This window comes from Chinchilla lanigera, unplaced genomic scaffold (genome assembly GCF_000276665.1).
Source record: "Chinchilla lanigera isolate Chin_1 unplaced genomic scaffold, ChiLan1.0 scaffold00061, whole genome shotgun sequence".
Taxonomy (NCBI): Eukaryota; Metazoa; Chordata; class Mammalia; order Rodentia; family Chinchillidae; genus Chinchilla; species Chinchilla lanigera.
The window spans coordinates 9,537,666-9,558,834 of record NW_004955462.1 but is presented as its reverse complement, the minus strand read 5'-3'; the positions used below and the strand labels follow the sequence as shown (position 1 = coordinate 9,558,834).

The 21,169-nt window shown below is 42.5% G+C and overlaps 2 protein-coding genes and 1 long non-coding RNA gene across 8 annotated transcripts in view; 1 reads left to right on the top strand and 2 right to left on the bottom strand.

Annotated features, from left to right (window-relative positions):
- The window catches only part of Pou2f1 (POU class 2 homeobox 1), a 165,069-nt gene extending 151,356 nt beyond the window's left edge, over positions 1-13,713 (top strand). For 4 of the 5 annotated variants that reach the window (XM_005398227.2, XM_005398229.2, XM_013521422.1 and 1 more), the window contains 3 exons: positions 1,841-2,186; positions 2,830-2,918; positions 4,876-13,713. In XM_005398227.2, the coding sequence (XP_005398284.1) occupies positions 1,841-2,186; positions 2,830-2,918; positions 4,876-5,186 (746 nt within the window). In that variant the 3' untranslated portion in view covers positions 5,187-13,713. The remainder of the gene's footprint in view (positions 1-1,840; positions 2,187-2,829; positions 2,919-4,875) is intronic. The other variant, XM_005398232.2, reaches the window with a different exon arrangement.
- LOC106150046 lies at positions 8,373-14,237 on the bottom strand. The gene is made up of 2 exons (XR_001236607.1): positions 12,906-14,237; positions 8,373-9,538 (listed from the first exon to the last, which is right to left on the bottom strand). It is a non-coding gene; the product is annotated as an uncharacterized LOC106150046 (long non-coding RNA).
- A 4,700-nt stretch (positions 14,238-18,937) lies between these two features.
- Cd247 (CD247 molecule) overlaps positions 18,938-21,169 on the bottom strand; it is a 73,192-nt gene continuing 70,960 nt past the window's right edge. For both annotated transcript variants that reach the window (XM_005398233.2, XM_013521423.1), the window contains exons 8-9: positions 21,023-21,058; positions 18,938-20,018 (exon numbers count right to left, since the gene is read on the bottom strand). In XM_005398233.2, the coding sequence (XP_005398290.1) occupies positions 19,953-20,018; positions 21,023-21,058 (102 nt within the window). In that variant the 3' untranslated portion in view covers positions 18,938-19,952. The remainder of the gene's footprint in view (positions 20,019-21,022; positions 21,059-21,169) is intronic.

Genomic DNA, 21,169 nt, shown 5'->3' with positions numbered 1-21,169 from the left:
TGAAAGGTGTAGCTCAATGTAAAGAGTTGGATCCAACCCTAAGTGCCACATACACACACACACAAAAAAAACTGCGTAAGATTTTTCCAGTATCTCTTAGGTTTGAGATATATATTTTGATCTGGTTATTTTATAATAATTGCAGGTGATTTATACCACAGAATTATTATATTGAAAATTTATAGATGTTTCTCTTTTTGAGTCATCCTAAGAAAATACTTCTGCTTTATACATGTATATGACTGATTATATTGTAAAATATGCTGAGCTTCACTAAATTAAGTGCTGGCTAGCTTTAGAAAGCCTGCTTCTGTACTGTAGCATTCACTGACAACTGAAATAGGAGGACCTATTATATACAGTACTTTTGTTATACAGACAGCATCAGAATTAGAGCTCTCTGAGTCAGTTGGCATATTCTGCCTTGTGGAAAGATACTAACCTTTCCTGTGAGCCTTATGAGCCACTCCTACCCTGGACAGAGCGGCAGTAGTCTTTAAATCACACTTGGCTCTAGAACACAATTCACTAACATTCAGGCGTTTTTTGTTTTTTTGTTTTTTGGTTTTTTTTTGGTTTTGGTTTTGGTTTTTCTCCGGTACCAGGAACCGAACTCACGACCTTGCGCTTGCCAGGCAGGCGCTTTTGCCGCTGAGCTAAATCCCCAGCCCCCATTCAGTCGTTTTTTAAGTCTGTGGTATCCAATATGGCATCCACTGGCCACAGGTGGCGTTGAGTACCTAAAACGTGGCTTGTTCAAATTCACAAGTGCTGGAATTATAAAATGCATCCCACTCTCAGATAAAGATTAATACTATTGATTTTATCTCAGTAATATTTTGGTAATGCTGGGTTATGAATATATTACTGGAATTAATTTCACCTGTTTCTTTTTACTATTTTCCGTGGGATTACTGGAATATTTCAAATTATATGTACTGTATTTGTCATGGACAAAGCTGATCTCAAACTTAATCCCAGTGAATATGTTTTAATGGTATTTTAGTGTCAGTCATTTATATCCAAATATTTGTTCTTTAGACAAAAAGAAATCCAAGTAACATGATTTTTTAAAGGCCTCTCACATAATAACTTGTTAGATACTCATTTTTCCTGTTACATTATATGAGATTCATATTATCATTGCATGTGGTTATTTTCTTTTTTTTTTTGTTTTTTTTTTGTTTTTTTTTCTCCGGTACCGGGAACCGAACTCACGACCTTGCGCTTGCCAGGCAGGCGCTTTGCCGCTGAGCTAAATCCCCAGCCCGCATGTGGTTATTTTCATGAGTGAGAGAATATTTAGTAAGCAGGCTCTTTAGAAAGCTAATTTTCATTATAAAAGAACTGAATTTTAATATAAAGAATGCATCTAGACATATACCTTTAGTCATTTTTATATTATTTCTAGTATCTTGTTGACATTTATTCTTAGAAAAGCATAGAATTCTGTTTCTCTTTCCTTGTTTTTTTGGTTTTTTTTTGGTGGAGACTGCCAAAAAGATTGCTGAATGAAAATGGGGTTTCCAAAAGCTTTCTTTTTTTGCTTGTTTCTTCACCAGAGCATTTGTATCCCATAATTAGAGCTTCTCTGATTGTTTTGTTTTTAATAGGAAATTGACATTGGAAAACTATTGTTTCTTTCATAGTTATATTATTCTTCTTGTATCTTACAGTAGGATTCATACAAACATTAAATTGGGTTAATTTAAGAAGGGCAAACTGAGGATTCCTGGATGATGGATTTAATTATTCCATTGAGTCTAGAGGATAGCTGAATAAGCCACCATTCTCCAAAGACTTTTACAGAGGTCATTTTCTAATCCAGTTCTCTTTCCAGGCACTACAGACACCACGTCCAACAACACAGCCACCGTGATTTCCACAGCCCCTCCGGCTTCCTCAGCAGTCACAAGCCCCTCTCTGAGTCCTTCCCCTTCTGCCTCCGCTTCCACCTCTGAGGCATCCAGTGCCAGTGAGACCAGCACAACCCAGACCACCTCTACTCCACTGTCCTCCCCTCTTGGGACCAGCCAGGTGATGGTGACAGCATCAGGCTTGCAAACAGCAGCCGCCGCCGCTCTCCAAGGAGCTGCACAGTTGCCAGCAAATGCCAGTCTTGCTGCCATGGCTGCTGCTGCAGGACTCAGCCCAGGCCTGATGGCACCCTCGCAGTTTGCAGCTGGGTAAGGAACCTTCCCATCTCCTCATCTCAGAAGCAATGAGGAAGTCATCCTTGGAATTACTCATCTTGTTTTAAAAGAGAAAAAATGTCTTTAAGAATCTCTTTGAAACAGGCTGCTCTGTGGTTGTGCAAGGACCTTGATCACAGAGTTGAACCTAAGGTTTGGAGCACTCTGGGAAGGGCAGCAGTCACACTTACTTCCATGTGAAGACATGCAACGCCAGGTCACTGAGTCACTTCAGTGATGGGAACAGAGAAAGCCCAGAATTCCTGACTCTTATACTTTCTGCATTAAACGCTATCTGCTTTCAAATTCTCAAACCTGGATAAGAGGTGTAGAAAGGAGATTCCCAATTTTATATTATTGTCATACATAAGAATTATCTTTTTTCTCTGGAGGGTTCTTTTTAAGAGCATGAAGTCAAAGAATCAAAATGACTGTAAGTTTTACATTTTATGTACAAGTAAGCATCCAGCAAGCACTAAAGCAGAAGCACTAAACTAACCATATAAAGGTAGAGGGAAGATACCAAAGATTCCTAAATACTTCCTAGAGTTTTCTTTTCTTTCTTCCTTTGGGGGTGTTGTCAAGCTGACAGGTGTGTCTGCACAGTCATAACATGACCCTTCTTTTGAACTTGCAGAGGTGCCTTACTCAGTCTCAATCCAGGGACCCTGGGCAGTGCTCTCAGCCCCGCTCTGATGAGTAACAGTACACTGGCAACTATTCAAGGTCAGTACCTTGCTTTCGCTTGCTATGTGTGTATAATGGAGGAAGACTGCTCTGCTTAAGCTGAAGATGATGGGGAAAGATAGTTGAATGCTAACAAACTTTAACTTGTTCTTGAAGACCAGGAAAATGTTCTCATTTTTAAAAGCTTTGTAAAAGAAAAGTATAGGTATTCATCTACAAAAGATAAGAAGACAGGACTTCTGTATGATGTTTATCTTCTTCCATGAATAGATTTTTGAGGCCGAATTTTTTCCTCCAGATTGTTTGTCCACATACTCATCCAAAACCTCTCTAAAGCCAGACTTGACCAAGTAAGATCCTCAGTCCCCATCCCCATCTCTAAGATCACTGTGGATAGGAAAGTCCTATAATAAGTGGACAGTAGAGGACATCAGGCAGATTTTGCAGATATCTTTAATTCTACTTAGACTCTGCCCTTTTGTATCCCCATCTGTGTAGAGCATAGATTCCTCTTGGATTATAATGTGTCTTCCGAGCCCATTTGGGTTCCAGTTGGCTTTTCCGTGTTACTCAGGACAGCTGCGTGTAATGAAGGGTTTACCATGCTAAGCTTCTAAGCTTGTATCTGAAGATGCTTGCTATTGTGTGACTCAGGAAAATAATTATTCAGGGAAACATCACTATTAATCAGCATTTTTTCTTAAAATATTTTGTGCTTAAGTAAGAGTGCTTGGAGCCAAAACTAATCTGTTAGCCAAATTCATTTGAGATTAGTGTATCTAACAGCATACTATAGAAAATGTTGTATTAAAGAGAAAACCAAATCATGGCCTAGGTTGCCTTAGTTACATTGGTTTTCTGATTAGCCAAATCAGAGGTGAATTGAATACTCTCTGAGAAGTATAGAATTAGTCTCTCACCCTGAGCCTAGACTCTCAAAACATCAAGCTATACCAAATCTCATTGTTGTATATTGTTTCCATGATCTCATCTAAAATCAGAAGCATTCCCTCCAGCTAGGTATTCTGTAAGAAATCAACCAGATTTTAATGCCATTCAAAAATCTGCAAATCCACATGTGAGAGTGAGGTTATTTTTGTGGGAGGATTTGAGAGAGTAAAAGGACTGATCACTTTTTAAAAGGTTTAACCATAGCTACAGTGGGAAAGCAATGAATGACTTCAGGGAAAAGTTCTCTATCATGAAGCCAAGGCCTAGCCCTAATCACCCACTGAGGGCCACCTACGTCATCATGTCCCTGATTTTCTTTTACATTGAACTCATCCTTCTCCTTTGCACAAATCCTGGAAGTCAAATGTTTTGCCTCTTGAAGTAAAAAATTAATCACACCTTTTACTTTATATGGTGATTTGTAACTTACAACTAAAGCTGTTTGGAAATAAGATTTTTATATTGTATAAAGAGTTTGCTCAAATTTATCAGTAATGCCAATTGGTTTGATAAGAGCAAAATATACTCTGACTGCTTTAATCACTGAACTAGTTTGTTTTTTAAACAGAGGTGGTTTAAAATCAATCTTCATTGGAGACAAAATTGCTGGATTTAACAAATGCTTCTAGGTAAATGAAATAAACTTAAAATTTAGAGATAGAAGAATGACTAGCTCCTTAGTTTTTGTGACTCTCTTTAGCTTACCCTTGTCATATTCATTAGATTTTTCAATCCTTTCTGCTCCTCATAATTATAAACAGACTTCAGTTGGTACCATTGTAGCACTGCTGTTGAGGAAGAACTAGTGAATGACTACACTTCTTCCTTGGCATGAGGGAAGACATAAAGTTCTTATCTGCGGGGAATATTCTTGCTGGTTTCTTTATCCTTGATGGCTCTTACAGAGGTGCTAGGAAGGTGTTTTCTTTTGCTCTTATGCAAGAGTTGCAGGAAACTCAGTAGGACTTTGATGACATGTCATCTGACTGCTCCAGGATGATGCTGACCTTCTCCTTCCTGCCTGTTTCTTGGGTCTCACCTGTAGCTCTTGCTTCCGGTGGCTCTCTTCCAATAACGTCACTGGATGCAACTGGGAACCTGGTGTTCGCCAATGCTGGAGGTGCCCCCAACATCGTGACTGCCCCTCTGTTCCTGAACCCTCAGAACCTCTCTCTGCTCACCAGCAACCCGGTTAGCTTGGTTTCTGCTGCTGCCGCCTCCACAGGGAACTCAGCACCTGTCGCCAGCCTTCATGCCACCTCCACCTCCGCGGAGTCCATGCAGAACTCTCTCTTCACGGTGGCCTCTGCCAGTGGGGCTGCGTCCACCACCACCACCGCCTCCAAGGCGCAGTGAGCTGGGCACAGAGCCTTTGTCACTCTGCAGCGGGATCAGGCTGCCAGCCAGTTAGTACACTGAAAATGTTACCGGCTTCCTCTCACCGTGTTGTGAGGGCAAGGAGACAAAGAGAGAAGAAGGATACACATACCAGAAAAAACAGAGACAGATAACATTTGCCTAATTTTATAATAAAACACTGTCTTTTCAGGATTGCTTCATGGACTGGAGAACTTTCTAACCAAAAATTAAAAAAAAAAAAAAACAGAAACAAAAAAATCAAAAACAAGTGAAAGGACTACGTATCATTTCCAGCAGTCATGATGACAAGGTGGGTTACCAATTCCAATATAGGAAGGGGATTTCTTGTTTGTCTAAATTTCTTTTTTCTTAAAAAAAAAATCATTTTTATGGGTCTGTTGTACAGGCCATTAAGTCATAACAAGGTGTTTATAATCGTATCAATTGTGTTGGGGGTTCCTTTCTTAACTGGTACAATTTAGGCAGGCCTGTATTACTGTATCTCTGTTATTGTTGTTGTTATTATTGTTTTTATATATATATATAGAGTTTGGACATGTTTATCTCTCGCTCCTGGATCCTATTTCAGTGAGCTCCCACACTGTGGGGAGGGAGGGTTTTGGGGTAAGGGGAGACTTAACGTTCTTAACTGCGGGGAATGTTCTTGCTGGTTTCCTTATCCTTGATGACTCTTACAGAGGTGCTAGAAAATTATTTTCTTTTGCCACTTATGCAAGAGGCTTGGTGCAGAAGCTGAAGGCAGTGTGTGCAAACACTCCTACTTCACACACGCCCCTCCCCCATCAGGTGGTGCCTTTGGAGCACTTTTGTGTAGGAAGGAATTCCTGCTGAACTGTAGCTCTCACTCACCCCAAATCATGGAATGGCCCTGAGGCCCAAGTCCTGTGGTGCAACAGTGCTGCTTTCTGCTACTTTGAACAGGAATAGCTGCACATGTTGCAGGGCAGGGTTTGGTTCTGAAGACTACTGCAGACACCTGACTTGGTGGTTCTCCTGATTTCTTATCTCCTGAAAAATGCTCCTACTGTTGATATATGTGTTTGTGTGTCCCATTTTATGGAAGTCTTCATCCAAACTTTGACTTACTTGGCAGAGAACAAACTGACCTATTGAAATTGTGAAACATTTCCCTTTTGTTTTCTGAAGAAATTCTACTAGAGTATTTCCCATCAACTACATGTCCAGAAGAGGTTGAGGAAAAGAATCTGAGGTTGCCACCTTTTCCTCTAGAGAGCCACAGACTTATGCCCCCTAGGTGGCTTATAACTTACTCAAACCCTGAGATTCTCCTCTATTCTCTAACAGAGGCACTTATTGGCCGGGCTGTACTGGGGTCTGTAGAACTTTTACAGAAAGGCTGAGCAGGAACTTTGCACACACCTTGTCATCTGGGATGCTCCTGCTAGGTAGGTCTGATGACAGTACATATCCCTTTATTCAATTTAGACAGTGACTGGCTCCTGTTACTGTTTTCAGGGTGTTTCTAGACTACATAAATGAGCCCACTGAAAAGAAAGAGCTTGTGAAACGGATAAAGGGGAATGAGGATAATTTAAAGATTAAATTCCCCTTCTTGCCAATGTACAATTATTATAGTATCTATACCAAAAATTTCCCCAAGAGACTGGACCACTGCAATGTAGTTTATCTACATTCCCCTTCAGAGTGGAGTTACAGGTTCCTATTTGGTGTCTAGTGTTCGATTTCCAGTGGTCCCAAGACTGCACTTTGTCCCCCTTTTGTGCTGGGGGTTAAGAGAGAGCTAACAGGTGACTTTCCTTTTAATTGCTTTGCTTGTGTCCACAAGAGAGCTGAGATTCGTCTATTTGTCTCTCTTGACCACTGTTGAGAAAGACACTAATACACGAATGTGTACCTTTGTTTGTGATTCAAGTGGGAAACAGTCATATTAATATTAAAGGTCAGAAACATTTTAGTCCCCTTTTAAATTTTTGTTTAGTTCCCTCTGCCTTGTTTTACTTCTCAAAGTATTTAATTATTCCCTCCCTCCCAATTTCCTCTTCATACCCTTTACTCTCCCTCAGATCCCTCTAAAATCAGTGAACTGCAAGCAGGGAAACTAACAGATGTCCATCCACCTGTTTTTGTGTGGTGTGTGGTGGTGGTTTTTTTTTTTTTTTTAATGTTTTTATTTTTAAACTAAGCTTGAACCAAAGTCAAATTTTAGCAAGCTGCTGTACTAATGGACTAGTTTATAACGTGCAGTTCAGACACATTGAGGAGATAGATGCTACTGACAATTTCTTTTTCATTTGTCTTTATTAATTTTATATAAAAGTTGCTGCTTGTTTTTAATCTTTTGTGTTGATAAATTGTAGTATCCTCTGGGCAGACATTACCTTGATTTTTAACTATTTTATTTAGGTTGTGTGTAAATAGAATGGCAGTGTCAGTTACTAATTTTTCTCCTCTCCATCAGCTTTTTCTCTTTCATAGTTAAAGGTGATCTTTTACCATGACTTGATGTCTCTAACTTTAGTCTGTGCAGATGATTTTAGGGCTACAGATAATGCTGTAGCTACCTGTAGTAAAGAGTCCCTCCAATAGGAGTATGGAAGTTAAGAGGAAGGATTCAGGGAGGGAAATGCTGATACCTACCACATTGGATTAGAGGTTATAGCATTAATTTCCCCAAATTGCTACCAAAGGAAGTGTGAGGCCCCAAGGGACTCTAGCCCAGTGAGTTAAAAGGAAAGACAAGGAAAGGTATTTTTGGTTTTGTTTTCTGTGATTAAAAAAATGATGACTCTCCCAAATAATATTCACCAACAGACTTTAGTATTAAAGAAAATATTAAGCTTTAAACATCAGCTTAATAGTCTTTCAGTCCCCACCATGTCTATATGTGGTCTCCAGTCTCCTCTAAGGGGACTGTGCCTTTCTTTATGCAGATCACTAGATGAGGGTAGATCTTAAGCTAGCTTAACAATCTGTATTGAAAAGAACAATTAGACCTGTAGAGGTAACTTTAAATTTTTTCTCTTATTTTACATACTTAAAAGTAAGTTATGGAATGGAAGGTACTTTTTCACACATGAAACACTAATATAGCTTGTTGGTGGGGGCTTAGTTTCACATCAGCTCCCAATCATTAGCCCTAGATACTCTGCTAATCGTACTTGCTTCATGAACGCCTTAGTCTTTTTTTTTTTTTTTTTTTTTTTATCATCTTGAGAAATACTTTTTGAATTGAATGAACTATCTCCTAAGCTAAGGTACTCAGACCTAACTTTCAGCCACCTGTTAGAGGGGAGTGTGGAAACTCAAGGGGTCATTTGACCAAAAAGAGTTCTTTGGTAGAGTCCTTATATTTGGAAGAAAGGCCAGGTAGTTGTTACAGTTCTTGTTACTTTCTTTTTTTCTTACCATTAGTGTTTATGCAAGTTTTATTTCCTCCCTGAATTTGGTTAACACATGTTAAGCCAAAGACTAATTTTAAATGCATTTATAGTAATACTGTATTTGCCCATGATAATGGGCCCTCCTAAGGGAGTAGTGAATGTAATTATAAACCCTGCTTAGCATAAGCGATGCAGTTTGGTCATGAACTTTATTTATACCCTATATAAATCTGAAAAACAGAACAGAAAGATCTAAAAAAGGGCTTCTCACAGAAATAATATTATTCTAAGAAATGAGTTTAAAGGAAATAAATTGAAATAAGCTGTATTAGTTGAAATGTTTCTGAGGTTCAAAAGGCAGCTTTTTAAACTAAGAAAGAATTACTTATACCCATTAAGTGATATTATACACACTCCCTTTTAGTTGTTGTCAGAAAGGTCAAAACCATCCCAATTTATTCAGTTTGTCACTCAAGAATGGAACCAAAGGAATTCAACTTTCATTTTGCATAGAACCACACCTGTTTACACTTCATGGTAGCATTATTAGAAATTAATATTTTTAAAAGGGAAAATATCCATTGAAAGATTTTTAGTGAGCTCATCTTGCCAATTTTTCATTTGTTCTTGGGGGGAAAAGCACAGTTATACCTCTTTTTAATGTTAGTTTGTCTATTAATCTTCATGTATTTGGGAAGAGGAAAATATATGATCTGAAAGCACAGATATTTGTTTGACACAATTTTTAAATGCAACCCACTCTTTATTATAAAATTATGTTTAACTTTCTGGAAAAGCTAGATGCACCTGCAAATATAAGGAATTTGTGTCAGTTTTTAAGGTTAGGAATCCCAGCAGAAAACATTTCAAGTAGTAGGCAGTGAACACTTGGCTTGCAGAGAAACTCTGTAGTTCATAATTTGCCATTGCTCCCAAGATGGGTCATCCTCACAGATCTTTCTTGACCTAGAAAGAAGTAAGATCATTGAGAAGGGAGACAGAGGAGAAGCTTCTTTCTTACGTTTCTCCCCAGGAAAGAAAAGCTGCTGGGAATGAAGGGGGAGCGAGGAACCCTAGAGTCCACTCTGCAGTCACAGTCCCTCAGGAGAGTTTGTCAAATACTTCCCGCTTAAGTCAGCATTTCAGCGCGATGAATTTCAGGTTTCTTTATTCTTCAAACTCCTTTAGAGCCAAAAATGTGTGCAAGACTGCCAATACTAATAAGCAAAAAAGACTGAAGACCTGGAATCAGCCAAGTGGGCAGAATTGATAGATGAATTTGTTCATAACCATCAAGAGTTCGTGTGTGTGTGTGTGTGTGTGTGTGTGTGTGTAAAGCATTTAGTGTGTAACATTGCTCTCATAACTATCTGTTCGGAAGTCATTTCCAGTCACTAACATTTTGAGGATGACACTATAAAATGGTAAATCTTTCTTCATACTATCTTCAATTTTAAGAAGAAAAAACAATTTTGTGCTATTCCTCTAAGAAAAATAAGATCAGGTTCACATGGACAGAAATGGGATAAATAAATTGCTTTCATCATTAAAATCCTAGGGGCTGGGGATTTAGCTCAGCGGCGCAGCACCTGCCTGGCAAGTGCAAGGTCATGAGTTCGGTTTCCGGTACCGGAAAAAAACCAAAACAAACAAAAAAACTATCATTAAAATCCTATACACATCCTATTATAATTTTCTTAGTCCAAAGAGATTAAATGGGACATGGTGAAATTTCTGGTAAGGCTTAAAAGGATCCTACCACGAGGGCAGGGAACATATTTCTCAACAGTTGTTCACTTTGCAGTTTTTGGATGATCTGTGAACTGTAGCTTTCTTCTAATCATCCTTTTTCATGAATCATTTCCTTAAGTTGGTTCTTCTATCCTTGGCCTTGGCTAAAAGCAGTAAACTTCAGTGACTCTTACATTGATTCTGCAATCTGGATCTCCCTCCCTCTTTTCCTTCATACCTTTTTCTCTTTAAATGGTGGTACCTTATTCTGTGAGGATAATACTGGTGGGCAACAGCTAGCTTCTGGCACCTTCATAAAATACCTCAGAATAGCTTAGCATTGTTGCAGAACTGGTTTTAAACTAAAAACCAAATAAATAAAATTAAAACATTATAAATAGTGGAAATAATTCTAGCTGTAGTATTTAGTTAAACTAACGTTTATTATGATTGATAAATCTGATTGATGCTGTATGTATTTGGGATCCTGTTTATAGGTTACAGTTTATAGGGTTAGGGAGGGTGGTCAGGGTAGGGGAGAAAAAAGTTGATTATGTTAGAAGGAAAATGTTGCTCGTGTGTGTTTTTCTTTATATCTGTCTTGCCAAAGGAAACTTGATAATCCCCTGTGATTGAGTTTCGGATTTATTGGCCTCTGTGGTCTGATCTGCAGCACAGTGTGTAGGGGCATGCAGGTGATATGTGGGGTGTCCAATAGGTTCAGGGTCCCAAGGGCACATTTATAACCCTTCCTATGGCTGCCCATGTTCCCCAGACCTGCAGCCTCTTCTAATGATTCATTACCTCTGTGTATATAGCAAAAGCTTAGGTAAAGGACGAATGTGTAAATGTCTGGATGTGCAGATGAAAAGTAGAGACAGAAATAAATATGCACCAACTAATTTGGAGAGGAATGGAGAGGTAATTGTAGCTTAATGTAGGAAAATAGGAAACAAGCTCTTTTAGTCACCCTGTGTTAATGAATGTTGTGCTAGTAGCCCAACATTTAAAACCTTCTTTTTTTAATACCAAGACTTGTTCTGCCTAAAACAAAAACACATACAGAAGAGAAACCAAATCAAGCAATTGAAAGTTAGCCTGCTCACTTCACACCTGTGATAGGTGTGCCTTTAAGGACTGGTTGGTTGGCAGGATAAAAGATGCTGTTGTTCTGGGTGCAGTGTGAATGAGAAGTGATGCTGGTTTTAAAAGAACTTAGTCTTCTCTGCCCTTGCTCTGGGACAGATTTTGTTTGGTTCCCAGAGTTCTGATAAAGACTGAATCTCCAAAAAGGCTTTTTTGGTTTTAAATAAATGATCTATCTCATATAACTTACATGAGATTTGGTTTGGATACCAAAGACATTGCTATGTGATTTTTTTATCCTTAGTTTCGAAACAGGCAGAGGGAATAGGAGCAAAGGATGAAGTTCAGTAAACCTTTGCCTTGTTTCTTCTCTTTCCCTTTCCTTTTGCTCTTTCCCTACTTTTTGAAAGAAGTCTTGTTGGTTATCTGGCTTTGGCAAAGAGATTTACTTTGTTTCACTCTGCTGGCTTTGTAAAGATGGATAGAATTGCTAAGTGTACCAGTGATGTTCTTGGAATTGAGAAATTTTAGAAATGCAAAAGATGGGGGTAGAATTCTTTATTTCTTTATCTAGTACAGTACTTACAAATAGAACCAATACAGCCTCTTTGAGTTCAGACAATATTTTAGATGTGCCATCTCTGTTTCTGTCTCTTGAAGAAGCATTTTCAAGAGCAGGATTACATGGAAAACCAAAAGATTTTCCCTTACTCTTCCACAGAACTGTTTATTCTAAAACATTTTTATAATACAGCCTCTCAGAAATTGAGTAGTTTTGATGTAGTATTGATAGCACACAGAGAGGGAGAGAGGGAAAACAATATATTGCTCTCTGAATAGTCCATCAGAAATGATCAGGTTGCAGAACTTCATGAAAGCTTTCCTAATAATTTTTTCGTTCTGACATGATGTAAAAGTAGTGTTAATGTTGTGTGACTTTTCAAAGCATTAGGTAGATTTACAGGTAGGTGATAGGGATAGTGAAGATAAGAGCACTTGAAACAAAGGCTATGGGAGAGCAAAGAGTGTGTAAAGAACAAGGGTTTGAGCCTGGAAGTAAAGCTTCCAGGAGCTGGGGAGAGAAAATGATGATTCTTCCTGTGCCCCTGAGTCTGCCCACAGTGCCACTTTCTAGTTCTTACCCAGGACACTGTCAGAACGTTAAGACCCCCAAACTAACTTACTATAAAACAATATTGAGGTCTGCTGCAAAGTTTCCCCATGTTTTCTTTGTTTACTTGTTCATCATCGTGTTAGTTGGCCACAACCTTACAAAAGCAGCTTAAGGCTTCTTTCATAAATTGGCAGCAGCAGTGAACTCTCCAACATTATATACGAGTCTGCAGGCAGACAGCTGAGTACAGAGCTGTTCAAAAATATGAGACATCTGACCACTTAGTTCCTTAAGAACAGTTTTAAAAAACAGAGCCAACTCCCATCCAGCCCTAACACTGTCTCAAGGTGTAAGAAAAGAGGAGGAAATAAAATGCACTTTCAGAAGCTGAAATGACAGCACCTGTAACACCGAGGTCTTGTGTGGCTGGGGGGAGCCATGGCTTTTTTTCCATTCCTGCGTGACGTGCAGAAGCATGTCACCTCCTAAGTGGAGTGCCTCGTTCCGGCCTGGGTGGAGAAATGAAAGGAGGAATCATGACACTTTGCAACCATTTTCTCATACCGACTTCTACAACAGAAAAAGTGGTCGTTTCTGAGAACCAAAGGGTAAGGAGATGAACAGACTTGTAGCAGCCTCTTACCTCTGCTTGCACGGGCAGTGTGCATTACCCAGGCCACAGGAGGTCTTGCTGCAGGGAGACGTCCCCATCCCCCTCATCTGTGGTAGTGGCGAGGGCTAGGTGAGTAAGCGTGGGTTTTCCTGCCCACCACAAGTCCAGGAGCTGTTGTATACCTCATTTCTAACTCGTGACTGCGTCACTTGCTTTAGCTTCCTCTCAGCCCTACAGAGTTGCCAAGTCTGCCCTCCCTCCTCTCTGTACTGTTGAACTCTGGCCTATAGCATCTTGAGACCTGTAGCCGAGGGTGGGACCTTCTGAAGCCTCCGAATGTCACTGCTTGAAAGCTACTGCAAATCCGAGGGCAAATTGCAATCTTCTGTTCCTTTCTGTTGCAAAGGGGTTGTTAGAGATCTCATCACATCCACTCTCTGCCATGATGCCTTCCAGGGCTGCCCCTGCCCCGCCCTCTCGGAGGCCACAGGCTTCTGTGTATCTGCAGAACTTGGGGCAGAAGGGAAGACACCAAAGGCTCTTTTAAACTGACTGCTGCATATACATTTCACTTTTTTCCTTTGACATGACCAAAAAGAAAAAAAAAATTCAAATATTTAAGTTTATTATTATTAATATTATTATTTGACAATCTTATATCCAGCGGGCTCTCTAGAAGCTGCATCCCCTGCCCTTTCACCTTTTCTTTGAATGTAGTTCTCAACCTTCAGCTCCCACCTTTAAAGTTGAACAGAATCCTAGCCAGGTCATAATACTGCTGCTATAAGCCAGGGGAGGGTGGTTTCTTTGTTTTGTTTTGTTTTTTAAATTTTCCAGCCAAAACCAAAGATTTCTTAATGATTGTATAAACTCAAAACAAACAAAAAAACCAAAGAAAAGGGATGTCTTCAGCATCAGTCCAGTCTGTGGTGTCCTGGCACTTAGAAGAGGGAGGGCAGGGGCAGGCAGGGGACCTCTGGCAGCTGGGTGCATGCGCCTAGTCCTGGCAGATTGTGGCCACACCACAAAACCAATTGGCATTTCAGACTTCTCAAAACAAAAGCCAAAACCCTATCACCACCGTAAACAACCAGGGTTGCTGCAGGGATTGAGCACAGGGACTAGGGTGCCCAGCTGCTGAGGGACTGGCCGAGGACTCCACAGAATGGAGTGTTGGAGACGCTGGTGCAGGATTGGCTGCTCTGCTGGGTGCTTTCACTTCGGGGGCGGGGCGGAGAGCGGAGGGGCCCTTCTGAGCCTTTTTCTCTTTTCCTTTACTGGAACTGCTTGGAAGTGGCTGTCCTGTTCTTGAGGAAACATGCAGAATGATTATCAAACTTTTCATTTCTCTTTATTATAGTTTTGTTTCCTTTTTGCAGCACCACTGTGCAACTATGCATTGTATTTCACAACCTTTTGTGCTAGGTAGATGCCTGTGACTTTTTAACTTGGGGGGTGGGGGGATTGCAAATGAAGGAACTTTTTACACGGATCTTTTTAATCTCAGTTGATTGGGGGTGGGGGGGTATTTGGTTCTAGGGTCATACAAGCTCTATCCCAAAGCAAAATCCAAATGTTAATAATATTAGCCTGATGCAGATACCAAAGATAATTTCTTTCCTGCAGAACCTTAGACTTGTGTATTAAGTACGATTACCCAGCACTTGCATTAGTCTAACCTCAGTAATTCCAAAGCTTAGATGTATATTTTGGTATATTTCTGGGATATTAAAAAAAGTCCTTTAACTTCTTGTTTGTTTCAGTGTAATGCTCTTAAAGTCATAGCATGAAAATAATTGAGCTGTCCTATTCTTAGTAGTTTGAAATAATAGTATTTTTGTATGTTTTGGGTGTGTCTATGTATGTATTAACATAACAGTTTTCACTGCCTAGGTGTTCATAATAAAAAAGAAAATGAAAAAGTTCTGATGTACATAATATTGAATAATAATCCTCTACCAGGTGTCAATTGGATTGCATAGTCACTGATTACTGTGTGCAACTGGGGTTTTGTTTTGTTTTAAAGAGACAGTGATCGTGTTTTCTAAAGATATTTTCTGTCTTTAAATACCTTTATTCCCCCCATCTTTTCTTTTCTTCCTTTTATTTTTTAAATATCAATTCAGGGGTGTTTTTCCACTGTTGTCAAGGGAGGGCCACAAGGGGAATTAGCCCCTTGGCCTCCCAAAATTTTTGTTTTATTTTATGTACTTTAAAATGTGAGTTTGAGTTCTTCTTTGTGGAAACTTAAGATGTGGTGTAAATGATTCTTTCCAGAATTGTCCAGCAGCTCTAATGGGAGGCAGTGACAATTTCTAAGTAGTTTATTGGGAGTCCTTTTACATTTCTCCTAGATGACTTTGCAATCTGGGTGGCTATTGTGTAGCCGCACTGCCCCAGAGCGCCTGTTTAGCCATTTCCCCTGCTAGGAATGTTTTGTAAGAATCAACTGATAACTGGGAACACTGGACCTTGTTATCTGTGCCCCTTTGGAAACACACATTTTCTTGGTTTTGCAAACCTGAAACACAGGCGACTTTACAAGGTGGGGAATTAGCTGATGCCTCCTGAGGCCTGAGGAGGTGGTGGGGACTATGAGCGGTGCTGTCTCTTTTAAAGTGCCCTTTATATGATTCCCCCTCCTGGGCTGCCTGCAGGGGGTGTAGGCTGGGAGAGATTGTGTAGGTGCCAGTGAATCTGAATGAAATGGTAGACTTTGTGTAGATGCATTTGTCTGCTGTAATTTTTTATATATATATTAAACTTACTGTAACTGTACAGTTCATTTCTGTTGTAAAACATCATTAAACCATTTTCCAAGTGTTTTCACATTGTTGGAGTTTCTCTGAAGTCACTGTGTTTGTTTGCCGGATGCTTCACACACCTCACAGATAGGGGCCTCCGCATTTCCCTTTCCTGGCAGATTCACTGGGGAACCCTGGCGTACTGCAAGCCCACTGGTCTTGCCCTGCTCTTTGGGTTTCCTCCTCCTGCTGTATGGGGAGCCACGGCCATCACAGCTACCCTCCCTAGGCATTGGCAGGGTGCGGTAGGACCCTGAGTTCAGTCTCAGACGGTGTCCTTCAGGCTAGAGGCTTTGTCTGATTGATCCTGCAAGGAAATTCTTCAGAGCTCCATGAGGCTTCATCCCTTTAAGGGTTGAGCTCCCTTCCCATTTCACAGTCTGGTGCCAGGGCCAGGTGGCACCTCCCCCAGGTCCTCGGGAGGCTAGTTCCACCCACCTCTGGTCCTCCTGTGCCAGGCTGCCCAGATTAGCTTCTGTAGCTTCTGTGTGGGGTCCTCATACAATCCATTCATTTCATAGAAAGGAAAATTTGAATCTGAAAACGAGTGTCTCAGAAAACTTGAGCTTGTTGGAGAGAGCTTGCTGAAGTCCCTGTGTGTCCTGTGCTGACAGATCTGACTGATGTGTGTTCTCCAGTGAGTTCCAACAGAGCTCTGCTGTCAGGCTGCAGTCTTGTAGAGGAACAAACATGAAAGGACAGATACTTGGTCATCTCGCCTGCTCCTACATCAAAGAACTCCCTTTATGTTTCTTCCCTTCCTTTTTTTTTTTTTTTTTTTTTTTTTTGCATGTGTAAATTTGTAAAATTATTTTCTTAAAAGATTTTCTTCCTTTTTTTCTTTTTAGTAGTGGGGATTGAACCCAGGGTCTTCTGCCTTTATCCCCAGACCTTTACTCTTTGAGACAGGGTCTCACCAAGATGCTAAGTTGTCCAAACTGGGCTCAACTTATGCTCATCCTGCCTCAGCCTCTCACAGTGCTGGGATTACAGTTGTACACCACCAAGCCTGTCATCGAGAAACCCTCTGTTTGGTAGAGACAGTGGCATGCTGCCCACAATAAAGACTTCAGCAAGCAAACCCCTTTGTTACACCCTAGGTAACGCAGATAAACCACTGACCAGACTCTGACCCTGCAGTCCTTTGTTGTAAGGCAGCTGCACTGTAAGAGCCTAGCTCCCTAGGGGAAAGTGCAAGAAGTGCCTGCATGTCCTCTTCCCTCAGCGCATTTTCTCACTCCACAGGCCAGGGTGGAAGCTATTGGTGTGCTTAAATATTGTTCTGTTGGTTAGCAAGGAGTGTCAAGTTTCTTCCATGCAAAACCCCAAATTCTACTCTCAGAAAAGAAAAAAAACTGATACTGAGAGTTTCCATCTTCATTTATATATATAATATCTTGGTCCCTTAATTCAAGTATAATTCCATGTTTTCTGGATTTTAAGGCACATCTCTATACATTTTAACACATGAAACAGGACTATGAGGTGTGATTGCAATTTAAAAAGATTGGTTACAGTAAGACGTTGCCATTAATCCCCCCCAGAATTCTCTCCCTTGCTTCAAACACACTCCTCCCAGGATTCTTCCTGCTTGCTGAAGCAGTTCTGGAAATTTTTTCATGAGTGTCTACCAGGTTTGATCAAAAATACAGTGAATGATGCTGCCAAGTGACATCCAGCAGAAAGACAGGTTCATAAAAACATCACAATGCGTCCTCATCCACCTGATTCATCAGGTGACCTCTGGCTCTATCCCTAAAGTCAAAATGACCATAAAAGGTAAATGTGAGGCAGCCACAACAGTGTAACTAAAGACTCAAAACAGCACTTCAAAACTGCTTCAGAAAATGGCAAGGGCAATGGGATAAGTGTCTTCAAAACCAGGGAGAGGACTTGAGGGGGATTAATGGCAATGTGTCTTACTGTAATAATGTTGTGTTTTTTTTTTTTTTTCATTTAAACATTCGTTGTATTTTCCATCATATCACATGTCGGACAATGGATGTTTAACGTAGTGTTTTTTCCTTGAAATAAGTTGATAGTACTTAACATTCACTCATACTGGGAGGAAGGGAATACAGTTGTGGAGAGGGCACTGCAAGACCTCAGCAAGGGCAGAAATCCAGACCCTTCCAGAGATAGCCACTGTCAGCTTGGATCTAGACCTGTGTTTCTCCCGGGGACTAGCTTCCTCTGACTTGTTACACTTCAGTAGCCTAGAAAGTCCTCCAACTTGGGTGGTTCCAGCTCCCGTAGCTCACTGCCAGCTCTCCCCACTTTCCCCTGAGACGTGACAGAATTGGGCCAATTTTTTTTTTCGGACAAGCCACATATTACAAGCCTATACAGGCCCTAGGTAGAAGGCTGGCCACTTAGACTAACAGAAATGAACATCAGCTGTACAGGCCCAGTGAGTATCTTTCTCCTGCAAAGCTGGGTTACAAATCAAGGGACTTCTCGTGAGCTGCCTGTTTAAGTGTGTGCCTGCCGGTGGTACACATTGCTGTTGGGGCCCAGACATTCAAGGACGGTTAGCAGAGGATCTTGGACATCTTTGAGAACATCCAGGTGCAGAGTTCAGTCTTTGTGTGACAGAAACTGGTGGGCATGAGTTGGAGCCACTCTAGGTAAAGGAAATCCTGCTGGGCAGGAGCACCTTTTGAAGGAAGCTGACCTGCAAGACCTGTCGGCCACTGCTGGCCCTCAGGTCCTGTGGGCTGAGACGTGGTCCTGTGGTGTCAGTTGCTCTTTGCCGCAGGACATAGGCCTGCTCATAGCAGACCTCTTCCGGACCCCTCTCCTGAGAGTCTCCAGAAGCCAGGTGCCTTTCCTAACACTCTCTGGGCTCTGCCATCTCATTGCCCTGGGCACTGCCCTGGCTCCCAAGGCACAGCCACCAGCCCTGGTGCCCAGAATGCTGCCCCACAGCAACACCTGGGGTGCTGGGTGCCCCATGCCCACCCCTGTTCCCACGTGCCAGTTTCCTGATGATTGGAAAGAAAGCTTAGGGTAAGCAGAATTTTCCCTGAAGCATTTATTATGCAAAACAGTAAGGCTTGGGCAAACCAGTATAAATTAAAACCAAGCAGAGCAGAAAGGGGTTTCTATCCATGGACATGTGCCTTTTAATCACGCAGCAAGTGTGCAGAAGCCGCTGGGCTTTCTTCAATGGCACCCTGGCCCACAGGGATGGTCATGGGGCTGCGTGGTGCTGGGTCGTCTTCAAGACCTCTGCAAGGATAGCTCACCGTTCAGGCCAAGTGTGGGAGAGGGCAGGCTTGGGAGAAGGCCGAGCTTGTGCCTTCTCTCGCTCATCCTCCATGATAATGTTTCTTGTGGTTTTCATGCTATCCTGCCAGCTCTTTTTCCCCCGGTGTGAGCTCCATGAGGGGCGACTTTCTTGTCCATCCCTCAGTCCCTGGGACATGTGGCATCCAGACTATGGTGTGACAAGCACGCCTGATAGAAGAGGCCTCCTGCTCCTCAGAGCCCTCCCATGCCCTGCTGTCCACCGCAGCAGTGGGCTGCTGCCCTGGCTGCCTTCAGCCCTGTTGCCACGTGGCACCATGACAGGCTACCTTGAAATGAGGGAAGGTTGACCACAGAGGCTAAATTTACAGCAGGAGCAAAGCCAGTCAAATTTGGGCAGAAAGATACAGACAGGACGTGTGTTAACATTTGGGGCCTCCCTGGGGACTTCACAAAACATAGACATAACAAGTGAGGTGTGAGAGGGAGCACAGGTACCCCCCAGCCAGGGCCTGGAACCTCAGGGAAAGAGGCCTGTCTACAGTCACCAGCAAGCCAGAAGACCCCAGGACAGGCCCGCCACCCTGGGGCAGCAGGAGGGCACCCTGAGGGAGTCCAGGGGTGGCGTTCTGTGTGGGATGGTTTGGGATTGGAGAAGACCAAATGTTACAACTTGAGGCACCCTATTCATAGAACACTGTTGGCTGTGAAGGCTCAATCCTATGTCCTTCACAATCTGGGCGTCAGCAGGTCAGGCCCGTGAGAGGCAGAGTCCTCCGGCTGCTAGCGAGGGGGCAGCGCCTGCATGTGGAGGGCATCATAGGTGTCCTTGGTGGCCGAGCTGAGGCCCTGGTGGAAGCAGATGGGAAAAGAAGAGAGGTCAGGTGCCCAGCTGCAGGCCTGCCCCAGCCTCCAGGAGGCCCCCTCCCCCAGTTTGCAGCATCTCCTTTCCAGCTAAATCCTCCCCTCCCAGTTCCCCAAGTGCTGGCACCCATAGCTACTGGCCCCAACCAGCATCCCATCAGGCCAAAGAGGAAGAAGGCTTCCCACCCTCAGGTACAGAGCCGGAGTTCTGGGGAAGGGCCAGGTGTGCTTCAGAGAATTTGCTACCAGGCGCCTGTGCCCATGGGAGGCCTGGACTTGTCACAGGGAGAGTGGAGCTCCTGGACCTCAGCCCTCCCTCTGCTGTGAGCCTCCTTCCCAGGCCTGGCCACCATGGCATGTCCTTTGTCGGGGAGCAGCAGGCAAGGTTGGTCCGGGGGCTGGGAAGGCACAGGCTACACCAGTTTCCAGCAGGTGGGCTCTCGGGCTCTTGGGAGGGCACTGTGCACCCTCAAAGCCCAGGGCCAGGGAGCCAAAAGGAGAGAAATGAACCCACTGTGGTTCCTGTTTTACTAAAGTAGGTTGACTGCACTTACTTTGAGTAATCATTTGCACTAATTTGCATAAACCAGACATCCGATTACGGTAACATTTTCCTTATGAAGCTATCATTTTGCTTAATTTCTGCTTCTTCCACCTCCCTGCACATCCTCCAAGATCTTAGGTGTAAGGAGTCAAGGCTTTTACAAGAGCCCCATGCAGGACAGGGAGTCACTTATGGAGAGCCCTTGGCCTACACTGTGTGTACTTTTGGAGGTCTGCACTCCACTGCTGCTGCTGTCTACTATGGCCAGAACATCCATGGGGCTCCTGTGGTCTCCTGGTTGGAGCCAAGTGATCTGCTTGAAGGCTGAGTCCCATCTGCCCTTGGGACTTCGGAGCAGGGGAGTTGTCACTGGCCCGTGTGATGCTGAGCTCACCCTGCCTGGGAGCTGGTGAGGGAGCCTCAGGAAGGAAAGCCCAGCTCTTACCTGGTAAAGGCCATCATGCCCCTTGCCTCTCCGCCGCTGTGAAAAGAGAAAGATTAGCAGGTAAGGCAGTTGGTAGTGGCATGCTTGTTCAAGAGCCCCACTCAAGGGGCCCCTGGAAAGTCAGAGGTGCCCGTCTCCCAACCAGCA